General features: G+C 46.9%; 1 protein-coding gene across 1 annotated transcript in view; it reads right to left on the bottom strand.

Annotated features, from left to right (window-relative positions):
- Positions 1-474: 474 nt before the first annotated feature.
- LENG1 (leukocyte receptor cluster member 1) overlaps positions 475-17,150 on the bottom strand; it is a 58,182-nt gene continuing 41,506 nt past the window's right edge. The window contains exon 4 of the mRNA XM_078654996.1: positions 475-5,009. Coding sequence (XP_078511122.1) covers positions 4,796-5,009 — 214 coding nt within the window. The 3' untranslated portion in view covers positions 475-4,795. The remainder of the gene's footprint in view (positions 5,010-17,150) is intronic.

The following is a 17,150-nucleotide window of genomic DNA, read 5'->3' as shown; positions in this document are numbered from 1 at the left end:
CAGAAGCGGGCTGGCAGTGTGTGGATTCAAAAACGAACAGCTGCTACGCAAGTGTTCATGTCCATGCCAGTGATTGTGCTGTTAGTCAGATGCTCAATGACTGTGGATGACGTAAAGCCCATCATACCAGAGCTTACTGGTAGTCAGACGGCGGTCTGATAAAAATCGACCAGATGGGAAATCCTTTAATAGCCGCCATTGACAATGAACAATGGGTGAAATCATTGCCTGTCAGAGTTGAACGACAGTGCTTCATGTTCTGCAAAGTAAATCAAAGTGTAACGCCCCATATTCACTCAAGAGTGATTGTGGTTATTCAAGTGTATATCAGTGACTGTGTTACTTATCCAATACCTCAACATAATACATTTTAGATATAGGGAACTGCATGATAAACATAGATAATATGAAGTGGTTTCGGAGGCTAGCAAGCAACATGCTTGGTATTCGAAACGACATTGTCAAGCATCCACATTGTTTTTGAATAACTTTACTCATGTAAAAAACAGCTTATGTAAAGAACAACAATTACTCCAGTTATGCAAATTGAAGTGCAGAAATTATGCCGATACACGTGGGACAGATTGAAAGCATGCTAAAACAATACCGTGCTCATTGTTTGTCTGATCTGAAACTGGCAACAGGAGTCACACGATGTCTAGCCCATGCATAGTAGAGAAACCGGTCTGGATATCTCCTCAGACTCATTAAGCCCCTTGTTAACTGTGTCTAGCAAATGTATCCATTGCACTCGCGCAAATTTGAATGGATGCCAAGTCCCCTCCACTAGGGTTCTGAATAACCTTTTCCAATAACCACCATCTTAAACTGTCAGCTATGTGTTGCATGCGATTGCAGTGTTCAACCAAGGGTGTGCCCTATGTCTTGTAATGAATCTTTGACAAATGCTGTAAGATTCTAGCTTTGACTTTCTGCCTAGTCTGCCTTACATATAGCATGTCGCAGGGGCATGTGATGACATAATTTACATCTGTGGAATTACAATTCGTGTGATGTTTGAGTACATAATTATGATTTGAGTACTTAAATTATTTTTTCTCCAAAGTGAGGTCACAAGCCTTACATTGTCCACATTTGAAGTGGCTAATTAAGGGAGGTATCAACAGTTGGGGCCGGAGGTCAGGAGCTGGTGATGTCCTCAAATATGAACAAACCACAATCCCGTACATTTTTTCCCCTTTAAAAGGCAAAAAGTAGTTTCTCAACAGTGTCAATCTCATCTGAGAAAAGAGCCTGATGATAGTTTTTAATCTTTTTAGTTTCATTACTTCTATTGTTGAATGTGGATACACATACTACTCTATTAGCACCACTAGGGTTGTTACTAACTTCAAATAAAGTTTCTGTGTGGCAATACCATCCTCTTTTTTTTTAGCTCTTTTCACTAAGCCCTATGTGTACAGTTACTACGAAGCCTTAGAAACTGACCATGGGGTAAGTTATCTCGGAGGTTCCTAGGGTGATGGCTGGAATACCTGAACAATGTGTTACATTCCATCAGTTTCCTGAAAAGTGTAGTGTATAATGTGCTGTCCATAATCTTGATACTCAAATCTAAGAAACTGCTCTCGTCTTGGCTGTGTGTCACAGGGAATTTTATGTCCAAAGACCTGTTATTCAACCATAAGAAAAACTCTTGCAATTTATCTTCTTTCCCAGTCCAAATAACCAGAACATCGTCGATGTACCTTTTCCAAAAAGTATTATCATCAAGAAAGGGATTATCAACGTAATATATATGCCTCTACTCGTATGTATCCATGAGTAGATTAGCTATGTCGGGAGTGAATCCGGCGCCCATAGGCACTCCTTTTATCTGGAAAAAAAATACTCATTCTTGAATACAAAAATATATTTTGTCATGGCAATTTTGAGCAAACTCACGATCAATTCAGTAGTGACGCAATTGGGTCCATCCCTCTTATTGGGGCATTCCAAAGCCTCTTCCTGTGGAATATTAGTATATAGAAAGGCTACATCCAATGTCACTGTTATTAAGCTCTGTCAAAGGGCTGGTTCTCCACTAGTTTAATGACCTCCATGGTGCCTCGAACATGGGATATCGCCTTTGTAACCCATGGTTGTTAAAAAAAAAAAAGTCAATATATTTGCAGAGAGGTTCCAAGATGGACCCACAGAAAATATGGGCCTTCCTGGTGGTTTCACCCTGTTCTTATGTACCTTAGGTAGGGTATATATGGTTGGGATACAGGGATCCTTTTTCAAGAAGCCGAATTCAAATTCACTGACACACTCCGCATCAAGTCCTTCAAGAGTCAGTTGATGTAGGAGTTTAGCAGTCTCTTTGGTGAGGTCACCCTGAATCTTTTTGCAATTATCCGCTACCAGCAGCTGTGTTGTGATCTCTGTGATAGAATACTCCGTGTCCTGAACCACGATTGCAACCCCCCCTTGTCCGCTGGTTTGATTACTAGGTCATTCTTTATTTTGAGAGATTCTAAGCATAGTCTCTCATCTTTGCTTATGTAGTGCTTAATGTATTTCTTATCAAAGAGTTTCATCACATCTCTCAGGACTACTTGCTCAAAAGCCAGTATCTTACTGGACCTAAGATGTGTGGAAGGGGAGAAAGTAGAAGGTATTCTAAACCCTGTGGCCAAGACCCTCCTGTCCAGTGTGGGGTTGGGGTTCTTGTAGAAATTGTGGTGTAGGCGTATCTTTCTGAACAATTGGTGCAGTTCAACCTTGTTGTTGAAGCAACTGTGGAGTTCTGCGGGTATAAAGGATAATCCTTTTGCTAAAACCATTTGTTCACCAGGGGTCAATCTGTGCTTGGACGATTTAATGATAGGATTTCTCAAATCTTCAGTCTGTTCCATCGAAGGACCGTCTCTATTCGGTTGGGCCCCACCCTATATTCTGGCCCCCAAATTCCCTCACTCACTGATTCGTTTGCAGGTACTACCAACTTTTGTAGTGTCGGGCCCCTTGTCTGCTCGACATAGCGACCCTGATTGTCCTGTTTGTACTATTCCTCAGTGGTATAGGGGTATGTCACTTTTTTGTCTTAAGTCCTAATATCACGAGCGAGTTTATCTAGCTTTCTTTACTGGGTGACTGTCAACAAAGGTTTTTTCCAGTCTTTCTAATGCTTCCTTGGATATGCTGAGAGCCCTGTACTAAGGTGCAAACACCAAAGGCACACCTTGTGGGGGGCTTATATTGACATTTCTCCATTGCAGAAGTGAAGCGCTTGAATCCGGTCTTCTTTGGGGAAGACATGCAAAATTATTATTTTTATTTATTTTTAAAACTTTATTTTCCATTTTTGCAAACAAGGTACCGTACATACTCAGCAATCCATAATGACATAATAATCAATACATTCCATCCCCTTGTCACTGCACCAAGACTTTGTAGGAGGAATGCTGAATCTCAGAGAGCAGCCCCTCCTGATCTGCATCAAAGGGCGTGGAATAAAGGGAACTGACATCAGTGCACTGGGATGGGCTTAGAGGCTCCATTAACGTCACCCTGGTTCTGAGATGGAGTGAGTTCCCCACTGCGGAGTATGAAAGCTATAAAACGTTTCTACATCCAGTCTGGTGATATTCACCATGTGAGGAATCTGCAGGTACAAGTATCCATCAACATTGCCGTTTCCTTACACTAGAAATGTAAGACATTTACACTTAAGATCTGTTTAGATAGCTATAATACTGGTTTTGCAACTGGCTATGTGACCAAGAAAGATTCCTTAAGAGATGGAGTGAAAAGCATACGCGATGCTGAGCTAGAGCTACCACTCAACAAGGTAGTCCCAATATGGTATAAACTCAGAAAGGATTCACCAGGTTTAGGCAATCATCACATGGAACATGGCCTGTCAATGGCTATTTAAATCTTTCTCTCTGCTTTGGCCACAGTACTAACTTACAGGGAATATACAAAGCATTATAAATCAATAAAAGAACGAACTACATCAACAGTTTTACAAGTTAGGTAACATGTTCATTTCTGCTTGTTGACAGCTTTTTGCATTTTGCTAATTCTCCTACACCCAAAGTATAACAGTGTATGAAATAAAGTGTGACATGGGGCAGACAGATGAACAACTGTACTAAATAAATACGGCTAACTCTGAGGTTACAAAGGGAATGCGTGTTGAAAGGAAATACAATAAAGGCAAACTGCATGGGCCTGCAGTTGCCATCACTGGACGATTTCTACATTAATCAAGTAACATTTACATCTCAGGCAACTAAAACTGAACAACCCAAAAGGTCACACAATACTGAAAACTGGTGGCCAGCAAATACTTGCTTAGCTGCACCAGCACCTGACATCGTCATCATTCCCTTTGAGGGAAGGTTAGATATGCATATCTATATGTATATATTTAGGCCTGGTGTTTAGCTCATTAGTGATGTTGGTAGTGTTGAGAAGTGTACCGTGCATACCCTGGCCTGAGGTTTGGAACAGCCGTGTCCAAGATAATGCCTCAGCAAGTGCAATGCTAAATTTTTTCGAGTTCTTAAAACCCAAAGCGCATTCTTTATTCAGTGCTTAAAACACCGAAAACGTTGGTCGCTATTACACCACAATATTCAACAAAAAATTTAAACTCAGTTGTGATTCTTCTGCTGACAACAGCTGAAATAGGCAAACTGCCCAAATACCAAGTAATGGTCAATAGTGTCAGTTTCCGGAGCTGTAGACGTGGATCTACCTCTTGCTCAGAAGAAATCATTTTATTCTGGGGTTCCCAACCCATTCTCTCCACATTAAAGATGTGCAAGCCCCAGGAGGAAAGTTATCTGTAGTCTTCATGAGCTTTGGGTTTACGAGCTAGCTCTGGGTTAAACTGTGAGTTGTAGCGACGCTTTCGGTCGTCCAGCTCCTGCTCAACTGGCACCGATGTCTTCTCTCCACGGCTGCCAGACAACAGAATCTTTGCTCTGTCTCGCTCAGATTTTTCACGCCTCAGACGCTCCTGTCTCAACTGCTCCATGGAAGGCTTTGCAAGTCTGTTAAGAGATGGAAAAATAGTGTCAACACAAAAGACCAATGGCTTGCATTTGCACCAGTTTTTCAGTTGGATCATTTGATATTATCTCCAAACTTCAATAGATGCCTATCCCATTATAAAGCATTCAACATACAAACTTGCTGTTACTGTCGCCTAAAAGAGCCTGCCAAAAGCAGAAAATAGTCAACAGAACATCCATTACACAGGACACCTTTTTATCAGTTTCTGGCCACAGCTCCTATGCTTCTCAGCTGAAAGCTGCCAATGAAGTTTTCTTCCAGTGTCTTGTTTCTGAACAAGGCTATTACCCACACAGTCTATTTTGTACTTGTCAGGACCCGTTTTAGAGGATCGTGGGGCAAGCAGGAACTAGTGGGCTAGGGTTCTGACCTACTATGGGTAATGAGCAATGGGCAAAGTACTAACCCCTTAACCACCCGTTTCTCAGCTGTTGCGCAAGGCGAGCAGTCCAAGACTTCACAGGGTTGTGGGGGAGATATCTGTGCCAGGTGTATATGGGCACACAAGACTCAAAATACATCCAGCAACCCCAATAAATTAATGTTCAGCCAGATAGTCACGTTTACGACAAAGGAAGCATGTAGATACTAACAAAATGAAATATGGCACACACAAACAATTTACACAATCTTCGTAAGGCCGGCATTCTAGCGCTGTAAGGGTAAGTATGGAGTCCCACTTCCCTGTCTACTTGTTCTTCTCCATTTACATGTGGCAACATTCAGGTTAAACCCCACTAGTGAGAACATATCTTAGAAGTTCTACAGCGGCTTCCAAAAGTCAAAATGTCCCAGCTTTGAAGTGCTATTAGAGCAAGTTCCCCCAGGGCACTGCAGCTAGCAATACCTCTTACCCGCTCTCGCTGGCGTTGCGATACGGAGGACCGTGGAAACATTTAGCAGTCAGACGTTGCAGTAGACTGGAGCGAATGCAGAAAAAGAGCTTTAGTTTTGCCGCTATTTGCAAAGCATCTGGGTATCCACGGCATCCCTCTGGTAATGCAGCAGTCCAACGTGTTGGGGTGTTGTTTGTTAAGGATCGGTAGATACGGGAGATCCCTCCCTTCCCCCAAGTTACCGGTCATGGTTTGTTTCTCGGGTGGATTATATTCCGAGAGCGAGGAGCCATTTGATACGTGGTTGTGGAGGGAGTGGCGTAGCTGCAGATACCTGAAAAGTACGCATGTGGTCACCTCCTCATACGTCCCTGGGTTGCGAGATGCCGATGAGGTCCCAAGCCCTAAATCCTTCGAGACTGCTCACCTCCTGAAGCCAGGAGCCTTGCCAGAGTGGTGTGTATTGGGTTAGCTTGTGTGACCATTGAGTATGGCGCAAGGAGACGCGCCAGGCTAGGAGAACTCCCTGTGTCTCCACAGGCAAAGATCTAAAAACGGGTCCCCTGTACATCATCTTCTGGATAGGCCCAAGGTGCTCAATTCCACCCTGTATGCTGGATCCGGCCAGCCTCCATTAAACCAATCGTGTATAGTAAGCAAGGGGGTCGCCAAGTAGTACAGGTATAGGTTGGTCATGCCCATTCCCCCATCGAAGGATGGGATCCGGCATTGGGACAGGGCCAAATGGGGCCTCCGACCGTTCCACAGGAATTTGGTGGCCATGCTATCTAGTTCCGTGAACCAAGTTTGTGGGAAACAAAAGGGTGTATTTTGAATTATGTATAAGAATCTGGGCGGTATCATCATTTTGAAGAGAGCAACTCTTCCCAGAGGGTTCAGCGGTAGAACTGGCACCTGTGGAGGTCTGCTCGGGCTCTCCTCACCAATGGAGTCAAGTTGAGCACCCGCGCAAAGTCAGGAGGTAGGGCCACCCAGATTCCGAGGTATTTGAAGGATTGCCTCCTCATAGGTATTGTGGACTGCCAATCGAAGCAGTCTCTCGAGACATGGAGAGGAACCAGGACGGATTTGGTGGGGTTTAAATGGAGGCCTGCCCAAAGAGATGCAACGCCAGAAAGAGCAGGACATCATCCGCATAGAGGGCGATTTTGTCCTCGTCTAAACCTGGCCATTTCCAACCCTTAATTCATTCGCCAGATCAGATAAGGCATGCAAAAGGTTCCATCGCTGATGCAAATAGGAGTGGTCAGAGGGGCCATCCTCGTCTTGTTCCCCTTCTAATAGGAAACAGCCCTGACCAAGCCCATTAACAAGGACACGTGCCCGCGGTCTATAGTATCATAATTAAAGTATGGAAGTGTTGCCCCAGGCCCATTTCAAGCAGTACCTCTTCCAGGTACCGCCAGTGTACAAAATTAAAAGCCTTCTCAAAGTCAATGAGGAGAAGTGCTAAGTAAGGGGTCAGTGACTGGTGGTGCACAAGGGGTTAGTGAAGACGACTTAGACAGTGTCTAGTACCTGGAGATGGCATAAACCTACATTGGTCAGAATGGACCGACTTGCCAAGATAGGGTCTCAGTTGATTAGCAAGTCCTGATACAAATATTTTAACTTCCATGTTGATGAGAGAGATGGGGCGGTAGTTGGAGCATAGCACTGAAGGGATTTTGGGATGACCACTATGGTGGCAGCGTCCGTTTCCGGCCGGAACAAGTCATTCTCGACCTCTCGGCATATACATCTAAAAGACGGGGAACAAGTGTTTCACGGTAAGCAGCATAGTACTCCTAGTAAAACCATGAGGGCCTGGAGTTTTACCTGATGCAGTAAAGGATATGGCATAGTTGAGTTTCTCTCGAGTAATGCGAAGGTCTAGGTCAGCCCTTTCTGCTGCAGTGAGACAAGTGAGAGAGAGGTGCTCTTGGTGGAGCAACTCAGGGAGGGGAAGGCTAGGGTGCTGCTCGGAGTAAAGCCTGGGAAATCGCCGCACGAGAGCAATGGATAGTGCCGTCTGAGCCTTTAATCTCTGGGATTATGCGATTAGCCATGGGGTATGTGGCCAGTCGAAGAAGAATTTTCCCGTTTTTGTCCCCTCCTAAGGTGCTTCCCCAGTTTGTCAGGAGCTTAACGTGTGTGGATCTTCTGGCAGATGGGGTGTTTGCAGTATCAAGGTCTGGCTAACATTACTGCGTTAAAGTCACCTCTGATTATTGTCGTCTCGGAGGGCATCAAGTCGATGAAGTGTGCATGCAATGCGTTGGAGGGTAGGGGCAAGCAGTGATGGAGGGTATACAGACACTAAAGTGAGGGCAGTGCCTCCTATGGTTCCTCTCAGGGCTACAAAGCATCCCAGGGGTTCATTAGTGGCTTTGGTAAGTACAAAAGGAAGATTGCGCCGCATAAGGATTGCCATGCCTTTAGACCCTCGACTGAACCCTGAATGCCAAACTCTGTCCTAGCCGTATCGTGCCAGGAAGAGGCAGTTATTACCTAGGAGATGGGTTTCTTGGAGTAGTAGTATGCCAGCTGTATGGCGTTATGGGTACCGCAGGACCGCAGTCCTTTTAACTCTGTCCAATAACCCATTGACATTCCATGATATTATACGGAGCAGATCCCTGCCGTTACGTGCGTCTGTCATGGTGGGTGGAAGTGCAGATGAGGACCCACTGGAGGTGAGCGAAGTGCGGGTTGTACTGCCTTACGTCCAAGCTGTGGACTACAGGTGTGTCTCTGCATCTTGGGCTGTGTGTGGGAGTATCATGTTGCTGGAAAATAATTTTGCTGGTGTGGACAACAGGGAGTATTAACAAGAAACTGGGACAACGACCTCCCCTTCTGCTATTACCCCTCTCCACCCTATACTTCGGGAACGGAAGCATCTGTCGATCCGAACAATCAATGCAAAAAAAACATAAAACTGAAACGCTTGGGTGTGGAGATTCGTGGAGGATCCGATCTCACATAAAGTTGCAGTAGACATGGCCATCAGGAACGAGCCACGTCTTAGGTTTCAAGCAGTCCACCATTGTGCATTATCAGCATTCAAGGAGCGATGGGCTCCGAGAGAGGTCTGAGTCCGCCATGTCCACAGGATGGGTTCGAGGCAAGGCACTTCCAAGATCCAAATGGCCAGTAGAACCAGATCGCCGCGAGGAGTGGGAGTCGTTCAAAGGTTCCCGCATTTGTGGATGTAGACCAGGACCCGAGGGCGATTCTGATCTGGCTCAATGCATTTCTTGTCCCTTGTGTGAGCGTCGGTTGCTTGGCTTAGGTGACATCGCCCGGGCATCCTCAGCTCAGGCCTTGGAAAAAATAGTCCAGGGCGCTGGGTCTCAAGGGGCGTTCCTCCATCAGCCATGTCCAGGCCGCCTCAGTGGACTCTAACTAGAGGGTTTTGTTCCGAAACACCACTCGGAGGCGGGCTGGAAAAAGAAGCCTATATTGGAGGTCCAATGCACAGAGTTTTTTTTTAACCTCAACAAACGACCGCTTTTGGCTTTGGACCTCTCGCGTGTAGTCAGGGAACATCATTACTGGGTGGCCCTGGTGCATTAGGCATGGTTAGCTTGGATGTTCAGCGAGGATGGTGCCTCAGTCCCTAAAGTTGAGGATCCAAGCAATTATCTGTCTATGTGGTGCTCCCAGCGGAGGTTTTGGAGCCAGGCAGCCATGAGACTGCTCGATTGCCAACCACTGGGAGAGGGAGTCTTTGGGCATCCATGAGTGTATCCAGTGTTCAATGAAATTACTCATCTGCCCCTGCTCTGAGCCCTCCGGAAATCCTACTAGACGGAGATTATTGCGTCTTGATCTGTTTTCCGCAACCTCCGCTCGTTTATGCAGTTCTATAGTGTGGGTCTGCAGATGCGCGACTTGGTCTTAACTGATGTACTTCGTCCTTTACTGTAGAGATATGGGACTCAGTCTCTTTGATTCGGGCCGTCGTGTCACGGAGGTCCTGCCGGATGAGGGCGATGTTGACTCGGACCTCATCAATTTTGTTCCCTACCGAGGTTTGTGAGGTATTGATTGCTTGAAGGATGGTAAGGTCGGTGGCTGTGGGGGCATTCTTTTCTATGGACCCTCTCGTCGCTCCAGTCTCTATGGTCGTGCTTTGGTCCATTTTGGTCTGTGTTGTAGGAGGCTTCGGGCCTTGGTCCCTGCCTATAGCAGCAGGCAGGTGTTCGCCTCTTCAAAGACCAGCGCCCCCAGATTCTCCCAGTGCAATCAGTGGAGGGGAGAAACCCGCAGGCCATGAAACATGGGTGAGACAAGGGAGACTAACAAGGTCCGGTAGTCAGGGGTCGGTCTCTATGTGGCCGCGAGCGGCCGGCGGATGCGGGACCGGCAGCCCTCCAACGGCTCACGAGGTTCGCACCACCACTGCGCGATTCAACCTCTTTGCAGCCAGATAGCCAGGTGTTGCTGCACTGGGCTATTCAGAAGGGCTAGTTGGCCAATTACCCCGGCACGCCATTGCCACCCACACCCACCACTTTACGCTAGGGACCGAGCACTTCTTATAGGACGGTGGGTCGACATGTTTCGCCGAGTGACTTTATGCCCACGAATCAGAGGAGGGGGGGAAACGCAGCTCTTGAGCAATTAGTTGCCCGAGATGGCAACCAAATCCTCACCGTCAGGCATGTTCGTTGCAAGCCCAGACCGCCCTCAACAGGAGATTTGGGGCCTAGGTTCCAGGTCGCATCCTTGCTAGAGACCCTCCAGTGGCAGTGGGAACCTCCAGGAGGCTCGTTCAAGCAGCGAAGGGGGTGGAGAGCGGGGGGGGGGGCGAGGGGGGGGGAGGTTAGTCTCAGAGTTGCAGCGACGACAGGCAGAGTTGTACTCTGGCCGACAGGCCACTGGGCCGCAGGTCACCGGAGTGATCTGAGACTTGCCGGGCTTCTGTAGCCAGGGGATGGGGTGCGTGGGAAGCCTCGCAGAGACTTCCGCTACCCGGTAGAGACAGCAGATCCACCCGATTCAGACCCCCTTCCCCCACTTTGGGCCAGATGCAGGTTGTACGGGCAGCTGATGCAATTATTCCCGGCTCGAGGGGTGCGTTCAGAGCAGGCCCCTTCCTCTCCACAAGTCACAGCTCACTCACTCACCAGGCTGCAGAGGACACATGCAGTGGATTCTTCTGTGTGCTGGTGGGGCCACAAACTCGCCTGGGCGTCTGCGGTTTGACACTCCATGCAGGACCCGGCGGCTCAGGCCGGAGCTCGAGACCGCTCCGCGCCTCAGGATCTCAGCGTGTGGAGGTGGGGGGAAAACCCAGTCCACAGGTCTCTCGCCGCCCGCATTAGCATCCAGTTCCTCACATATGTCCAGCCCGGCAGTCAGGCGCGGCCGCTGTAGGCCCGGTGCACGCTCCAGCTCCGGGGGCACCACGGGGGGGGGGGGAAGGGAGGCCGAAATTCTTCTTATTTGGTCGCGCAGAGTCGGATCATACCACGACCTCGCAACAGCATGTAAGTCCCTAGAGCCAGTCAGTTGGCCACGTTGTAGGGGTCCCGGGTCAGCCAAAGGGGCCACCCTCAGCATCGGTCCCGGTTTCTAGGGGTGGGCCACGGCTACAAAGCACTGGAGGTTGGTGCCGCCATCTTAAGTGCGGCGCGGCCCGGAGGTCTGGATACAAGGCTGGCAGCCGCGTCCAAGGTCGCCATTTTCGGCCTCTAATAACAAGCACAAGTTATGATAGTATGCAGGCAGCAGGTTGGCGGGGTGGATGATAGCTGGCTGTGGCGGATTCTGGAGCGAATGACGGAGGGGTCCGGAGCACTCTTAGAGTGCGCCCGCCATCTCGACCCTCCAAGCCATGCCCATGCTGTAATGTTTTACAGACTATTCGTCCTATTTTAGTTTTTTTATCATGTGCCCCTTCCCATTTTCATTCCGTTTACTTGCCTCCGAATTGTAGAACAAGCTTCCTTTTTCGGTTAGATCGGCTCCTACGTTACTTTAAGAAGCCGGTGAAAGATAATCTTTTACTCAACCCTGCTGCGTAATTTGGCCCTCTCCTGCCACATAATTCCAGTGGCCCCGTCTATGAGGTTCTCAGTGTGATATGCTTCTTAGTCATCTGACAAAGTCTTTGAACAATGAAAACGGAACAATCAGCGAGTCTTTTTTTTTTTTTAAACATTTTTATTGGTATTTTTGAACTTACACAAATGACATATAACATGAACTCATTGTCTCGTTCTCCATCTGGGGTTGACAGCAATTGTGGCTTAGCTGTTGGTGGTACAGTTTAAAAGTAGGTCAGCTCGGTTGACTGTCTCTGAGCCTGTTCTAACCCTCCTATAACATAACATATAACATATATACCTTGTTTCTATATGTTCGGGGACCGTCAGGCTAAACTGCTCAAGACGACATGTGTGTTCGTGCATCCCCTGGTCACCTACCTACACTGTGCGGAAAAAGAAGAACAAGAGATTAGGAAGGAAGAGGGGGGGTGTCCTACTCTAGTGTTAGCTGTTAATATGCCCACTTATCACTCTTCCATTTTCACTCTTAATTGTAGATTCCCACAAGGATCTTCATTAAGTCTGGCATAGTTTAATGTCTGCATGAGTCCCTTAGCTACAGACATACAGAAAAACAAACCAAACTTCACGAGGCAGAAACATAGTGGTACAGTATCAGGGGTCCATGCGGGCAGAGCTCAAGGGCTGAATGAATACAATACAATAGGATAGAACGGGGACTGGGGCGGACAAGGAAACAAGCGGAATCATTGACAACAAAAGAAAGGTAAATGCCAATTAGGGGGACGAGGAAACATCAATGGGTAAATCCTGAGGGGGAGTACATATATTGCCACGATAAACATTCCATTGGGACCAGACCCTACCCCATTGCTTGGGCCGTCCCCGGGAGAGGTACACAGTCTTCTCCCGGAACATGCACCAGTCCATGTTTTCTTTCCATTTGGATAAGGTAGGCGGTTTATGCGAACCCCAAAGCTGGGCAATGTCCCTCTTCGCAACCATATTGCCAAGGGTCGCCCACATAAGCTGTGCTGAACTGTAGTCATTAGGCTCCCAAACGTTCAACAAACAATGCCTGGCTTCGGGCAGCAGGGACACCAAATGTTGATACTTATGTCTGAGAACTATATATCTGCAAAAGATAGTTTACTGTAGTGCATAAGTGACATTGCCACTTGGATGAACCTAAGCAATATATCTTATGACTGGTGAAACATGGGGCTGTCGGTCTTATCTTGGACTCCAAAAAACTCAATCATTAAAAGCTCTGCCTTCCTTACACTGGCTGGTAAACGGATTCTTAACTCCCTCGAAGGGGGTAAGATTTTATTTGGTCACATTTCTTTCACTAGTGAGGTACTTGAATGTTTACACAAACTGCTTAAACAAACAACAAATTATCTGATGTTTCAATAGAAACACACCAGTGTCATACATTCCAAAAGACCGGATCCAGGTGGGAGAATCCCAATTTTTAAAGCAAAAAAATAGCTTTATTTTTGTCTCCTGTCTGAAATTGCTTTTAAATCAATAGAAGTCAATGGGGAAAATACATTCCCCGATACTGTTCAAAATCTCCTCCTTTCCTGCTCTGAAATGTTGGCACGTATGCAGTGGGCACCAAGGGAAATATGGTCGGTATTTCGGTTACACGTGCATGCTAACACTGTGACAAAAAGAGGTAGGGTTTGTTTCAAATAAAGCATAATTATAACATCACTGTAAACGATTAGCCCAATGATGACAGCGCAGGAAATCGGATAAGTGCTATTGCTCAAATTGACTCGATTCCAAACTGCATACCGTGAAATAAACACTAGACACATTTTAACTTTCCTAAACATATCTTGAAAAAATTACATTTCCACCGCCTTCTTGTCAGTCGGTACACTCCAATAGCAGCCCCAGACCATGCACTTTGTACTACTACTACACTGCTTTCAGAGCTTGACTGGTGAATTAATGAAATAATAATTACATTTATAAAGTGCTAACAAATACTCAAAGGCGTACTGATGCTAAAAGATAATTAACACAAACAGCGGAACTTCAAGGAACTGAAAGTAGCCAAGTTGTATGTTTTTTTCCTAAAAGCCAAGTGAGTGCAGAGTAGAGCTGCAAATGCTAAGGAGAATTTCATTTGAAGATTTAGCTGCTAAATAAAAGAAAGATCTTCCACTTTGTTTAATTCTTAAGATTTTAGGAACCACAAATATACGCAGAATAGCCCATTTTAATAATCTGTAAGGCGAATGATGATGATGACATTTAATGGTAAAATAGCTAGGTCCACTCTTTATAAAAGCCATGTGGGTCAGGCAAAGTACCTTGAAACTAATTTAAATTCTCACCCCGAGAGCATTCAGGCAGAAAGCACTTTGACAGATAGGCCATGGGAATATTTTTCGGCGACGGCTCGTGCCGTCATCAGTACGTGCCGCGCTAGTCTGCCAATATGGGTAAAAGTTCAGTCTGTTGCTGCCGCTGACATTGAGAGCCGTGACTGTCAGAGTCTGCCGTGTTAGCCGCCTTGTCAGAACTGCACATGTGTCGGCAAGGAGCCCCTCGGTGGCAGCGAAGGTGACTCACAGGCTCCTGTGGACCTGTCCCCGCCGACCCGCCTACGCCAAGCAGCTCTTCCTGGGCTCCATCAGCAAGGTAATCTGAGGATCCAAGGATTCCATGAAGAGTATAGTCAGACCGGAAGGTTCAGAAAATAACTAGAAAGTCCAGTCTGCTCTACATAGGTGGCAGTGCTGGCAGCAGAGGCTCCAAGTTTGGCAGAGTCGGGGGTGGTACAGAAGTAGAGTCAGCTCTAATAGTAGGGGCATGCGCAGTATAGGGTCGCTACCTAAAACAGACGCCCGCAGCTGAAAGCCTATGCGATTCAAATCTAACTATTCATTTATTTAAAGTTGCCTATTTCGCGAACCTGGCCCAAGGACTTTGGACCATTTTATGGGAAACGAGAATTGGTGACAGAACTTACCGCAAACACGTGAAAGTAACTAAGCAACAATTGTAATGGAACCAGTAAACAATTTGTTGATAGAGATGAGGCATTGTCAATCTCTTCACTCAGAAATGCGGGTGAAGACAGGTCTTTTAGAGGGCTATCCTATTTGAATGGAGGATAAACGTTGCTTTGGAGGGTGATAAAGGTTTGGAAAAAAGCAGATGTCTTTGAAGTTATTTTGTTTGTTAAGCCGTAGAAGTAAAAACAAGCGCTCTCCGAGGGAGGGGGCCTGCGAGATTCCCTTGCGGGAGCGTGCGTCCATATGGCGCTACCATATGGCACCGCGCGCTCTCGCTAGGAAATCTCCAGACGTGCACACGTTGCCATTGCTGGGAAAGCTGTGCCGATGGCTACAGTTCTCTCTCCTATGTAGCGCATGCGAGACCTAAAAAATGAAAGCCTGAACAAATGTATGGTTACCTGGCCAGATGCGCTCTCATTCCGGACAGCCCTTTATCTGGGTTCCATCAATTCTCCCTTCTAGAATTAACAGTAGGTCTCACCCGCTTGTGATTTTGCGGTCTAGCACGCCTGCTCATTCCAAAATGCTAGCAAGTTCAAACACCAGCTCTGACCAATAATATTGCAGAAGCCTAAAAATAAGTCTCTAAGGCAAACCAGCTGCACCCTCAACGTGCCCAGAGTGGAGATCTGTACAGCAGCTATAGGGAAGGCAAATCACTGTAGAAGTTTGTGCATAAAATTCTCTTGGAAATGAAATGAAAGACATTTATAGAGCTCATGGCTACCCGGAAGCGTCCCAGCACTAAGACCAACACGGAAGGGGGCAGAAAGCTCAGGGGAACAGAAAAGTCTTAAGTTGTTTTCGGAAGAGCTGGTGACTAGAGATAGTGCGTAGGTGTATTGGAAGCGCATTCCAAAGTTTGGCGGCGTTATAGGAAAAAAGCCGTCCCCCAACATCTGGCTTTTTTTATTCTGGGGACGTCTGCCAAACGCAGTTCATCTGAGCGGAGTTCCCTCTTAGCTTTATAGGGGCGGATCAAAGCCGAATTGATAGGGGGGCCAGTCCCTTGCATAGTTTTATGGGTGATGCATAGGGCCTTGAATTTAATTCGTTCCTGCACTGGAAGCCAGTGCAGGGACCATATTGTTGGTTTTTATTGATTGCCTGTTAGGTAGTCCTGTCAGCAGTCTTGCTGCACTGTTCTGGACTACTTGGAGTTTAGAAATAACTGAGGCGGGGGAACCTAGGTAAAGTGCATTCCCGTAGTCCAGCCTCGCGAGTATGAGAGATTGAATTAGAACTTTTTTGACCAGGGGAGGGAGGAGGGGAAGGATTTTGCGTGCCATTTTAAGAAGGCCAAAACAGGTCGCAGTGGTTCTTCTGGCTTGCGTCCTGAAGTTCAGGTCCTGGCCCAGCCAAATACCCAGACTCTTGATCTCGGTCTTGTGGGCTAGGGAGGGGGGGGACCCATACAGGTTGGCCACACGAGACTGGGATTGAAACAGAAGGGGTTACCCAGTAACATGATCTCTGTTTTACCACCATTGAGCTTGAGCTGGGACAGGTTCCTCCAATGTGATATGTTCTCAAGGCAGGCATGGAAACCGTTCAATTTGTTGTCCGCTTGTTTGAGTGCGACCACCAATTGTGTGTCATCTGCGTAGGTCACTATGCGGATTCCGGAGGGAGCAACAATGGCTGCAAGGGGGGGGGACATATAGACATTAAAAAGGGTTGGGCTAAGTGAGGACCCTGAGGGACCCCACTTGTCAAGGGGGTGGGTTTGGATAGGATGTTATCCTCAAACACCTGAAAGGATCTTACTTCCAAAAAAGAGAGAAGCCATTGGAGGACAATACCTTTCACTCCTATATTACTCAGATGGTGTATCAAGGTCTTATGGTTCACTGTATCGAACGCTGCGCTGAGGTCAAGGAGGATAATGGCTGTGGATCCTCCGGAATCCAGGATTTTTCTGCTTTCCTCGACCACTGCCAACAGGGCCGTCTCGGTGCTCTGGCGGGGTCGAAACCCAGTTTGAGATGAATGGAGCAAATTATGGGTTTTGAGGAAGCCCGAGAGGATATGATTGACATATTTCTTTGCTACTCTGCTTATTCCTGGGAGATGAGATATAGGGCGAAAGTTGCCTAGATCAGTTTGGTCTAGGTTGTGTTTCTTAAGTAGGGCCTTAACCATGGCCCTATTCCAGCTAGTGGGGACTGTTCCTGTAATAAGTGAAGATTAATCAGGTCTGTTATATTGGGGGCTAGTGTAGC

The sequence above is a fragment of the Lissotriton helveticus genome, chromosome 7 (genome assembly GCF_964261635.1).
Source record: "Lissotriton helveticus chromosome 7, aLisHel1.1, whole genome shotgun sequence".
Lineage (NCBI taxonomy): Eukaryota > Metazoa > Chordata > Amphibia > Caudata > Salamandridae > Lissotriton > Lissotriton helveticus.
The sequence above is the reverse complement of the archived record's forward strand: the minus strand, read 5'-3'. Positions and strand labels throughout refer to the sequence as shown.